Source organism: Lolium rigidum, chromosome 6, assembly GCF_022539505.1.
Source record: "Lolium rigidum isolate FL_2022 chromosome 6, APGP_CSIRO_Lrig_0.1, whole genome shotgun sequence".
NCBI classification, from domain to species: Eukaryota; Viridiplantae; Streptophyta; class Magnoliopsida; order Poales; family Poaceae; genus Lolium; species Lolium rigidum.
This window is the reverse complement of record NC_061513.1, coordinates 8,578,288-8,581,203: the sequence shown is the minus strand read 5'-3', so window position 1 is coordinate 8,581,203 and position 2,916 is coordinate 8,578,288. Positions and strand designations below refer to the sequence as shown.

Genomic DNA, 2,916 nt, shown 5'->3' with positions numbered 1-2,916 from the left:
GAGTTTCCACTCTTGAGTAATAGCAAAGGAAGGTCGCCCCAGTTGTGTAGGGGGGCTGGATAATCACCGTGTGCTCATACTCTGTTGTTAGTTTACGCCTCGTGTGTGTGCTGTGAAGCTGTTCGTTAGTTTGCCGCACCTAATCATGTGTGTGTATTTCAAGTTCCAGTGAGTACACCATGCATAGAAGGACAAGGGAGACTCGGTGCCCATCAGGGATCTTGAGATAGAAATGGACGAGCTAGATGTAGAGCGAGTGGGCATGTGCAAAATGCCGTTCTTAACACTAGAAACGCTATTTTAACTATACGGTTTTCTCAATATCTGAAGAGTAGAACATATACAACTGAAGAAACATATATTCCTTAAACGATATATGCAGTGCTGCAAACAGAAGAACATTGTCAAAGAAACTTAGACCTGAAAGGATTGTCATCTTTGGTTGTACTATGCATCTATGTTGTGGTTTCCAACATAAATTGTCCTAGCTAAAAGTGTAATAATTTCCGCTAAAATAGCTTGTTGAGCTGTGCTGTATGACTGAAATTTTTCACTGATTAAAAATTAAATTGCAACATTTTTATGATAAATGTAAGGCATAATATTTCCAAAGCTTCTTTGATAAGTGTATGTTATGGATGTAGGATAAATGAAGTATATTACGCATCATGCTGGTACTTAGTTTCTCTGCCTTGTATATTCATTAGCACTACCATCCATGCAAAGTACTCCCTCACCTCCGTAAATGATCAGAGGTCAGTCTTATCATCTACCTTTGTGCAAAGTCCAAAAATGCCACACATGGGTCTACACTCTACAGAGGGAGTATTATTAGCAATGTTTTAAATAGCCGGCTACAGGCTATAGCCGTGGCCTCCCAAAACAGCTATAACCCAGCTATAGCCGGCTATTTAAGGATTTTGACACCTTTTAGCGGGCTAATGTAGTTAGCCGCACCATGCGGGAAAAGCTATAGCGGGCCATAGCCCGGCTATAGCCAGCTATTTTAAACTATGATTATTAGCTTTTTATTTCTTACCGAACTGAGAGTAGGTTTTCTTATATTGTCACGAGGTGTTTCTGTTTGTGCTGAATATCTTTCTTATATTGTCTAAGTTCATTCTGTTAGATCATCAACTTTCATTTTTTTACCAGCAAATCATCAGCAATCAGTGGAAGGAGTTTATGGATTACAAGGACTCTATAGAGTTTTTCGTTCATGATAGCGGTGCAACGACGGTACAATGCTGGTCTACCAAGTTTCCCCAGGATCTCTTTGGTATGATCTACAACAGGGTGCCAGGTCCACGCAGCCGCGTGCGTTTTGCTGCTGTCTGCAGGTCGTGGTTTGCTACAGCTTCACAGCATCCCGCGCCGCCTGCACTACCGTGGCTGCTGCTGTTGCCACGTGATGGCGACAGGATGAAGCGCCTCTACTGTCCTGAGGACAACCAGATCCTGTGTGTCCCACCCCCGAAAGGTTTCATCCACCACTGGTTCATTGGCTGTCACGAAGGTGGCTGGGTTGCCTCGTATGAACCGGGCCCTTTCAGGATTGTGAACCTCTTCTCGGGCTTTGAGGTGGCGCTGTCGGAGAAGCAAAAGTGGATTCCCCGCTCTGGTCGTCTTTGCAAAACGATGATTTGGAAAATCATCTTCTCCAAACCACCCACTTCGAGCGACTGCATCCTCGCTGCCATCACGGATGATGATTATTCTCTTGCGCTCTGTAGGGTTAGCTGTCCAGATGGTGGGTGGATAATACAAGAACAAAGACACAGGGTTAGGCTTGCGGATATCGCCTTCTTGAATGGCGAGCTCTATGGTCTCACGCCAAGGTACAGTTGGGACCTTGTCAAGTTTGAAATTGGGGTAAACAAAGATGGTGCACCAGTGGTCAGAGGTGTCCATTATCCGGTGGTCACGATAGATCACCAGGTGCCTCCTCATGTCTGGCACGCCCAGGTGGATGTCTGCTACATTTTTGAACTAAATGGTAAACTTGCGATGGCTGTCAGGTTCCCGTGGTCACCCAACTTCAGACCTTACTTCAAGGTGTTTAACCTCACTGACGTCGACACCGGTGAGGGGGTGGCATATCGCACATTCAAATGGGAAGAGGTGAAAAACTTGGGTGACTTTGCCCTATTTTTGGGTCCAAATTGCTCCAGGGCTGTGCACGTACCGGAGGATAGGCTTGGCGGCGTGCAGAGGAACCGCATCTACTACACCCACCGTCGTTGCTTAGGGAGAAAGGTGGTCCCCGAGGATGAACTGGTGTTCTTGGCAATGTCCAACGATGATGGTGACCCTGTTTACTTCAGGGAAGACGACCATTATGGCGTGGATATGATCAGGGCGGTAGGATACTACGCGAGGAGAGACCCTGATCCTCCCATGTGGCTTCTCCCTCCAGATATTTAGAATGCATGCTATCTTTGTTCCTTTCGTTTCCGAGTACGAACAAACTTTGTGTATTACTGGTAAGTGTTTTAACTCAATCAGGATTTCAGACTTAAGATGGTCTATGGTCTCTGTCAGCTTCTGTACTTATCTTATGTGATTTCATTTATCGTGACCTTTGCCCGGTCTTGACAAGCTTTGCAACTTCCTGGCAGTAAGCATGCCTAAAAACTGTTTGGTACCCATTTTTGCCTGCTCGTAATTTGAATTATACTTGTGTCTTGGAACTAGTATAATTAATGCCTATAATAATATATAATGATGTGGTACTTGGTCGTTGCAAGATGTTTACTACTCCGTATAAATGTATAGCTGCACACATACAATTAGGCAATCTAGTTTTTTTTTATTTGACCTGGATCGTTGCAAAATGATATCTCTATATGTGTGTGTGCATCTTTCAGTTGTTTTAATTTAAAAGCATTTTGCGTGTTTCTTTTAGTTACCAAGCAG

At 44.3% G+C, this 2,916-nt stretch overlaps 1 protein-coding gene across 1 annotated transcript; it reads left to right on the top strand.

Annotated features, from left to right (window-relative positions):
• The first annotated feature begins 668 nt into the window (after nucleotides 1–668).
• On the top strand, nucleotides 669–2,598 carry LOC124662134 (F-box/kelch-repeat protein At1g57790-like). Its single transcript, XM_047200016.1, has 3 exons — nucleotides 669–674; nucleotides 1,156–1,838; nucleotides 2,019–2,598. The coding sequence occupies exons 1-3, from the start codon at nucleotides 669–671 to the stop codon at nucleotides 2,422–2,424; spliced, it is 1,095 nt and encodes a 364-aa protein (XP_047055972.1). The 3' UTR covers nucleotides 2,425–2,598.
• Nucleotides 2,599–2,916: the final 318 nt, after the last annotated feature.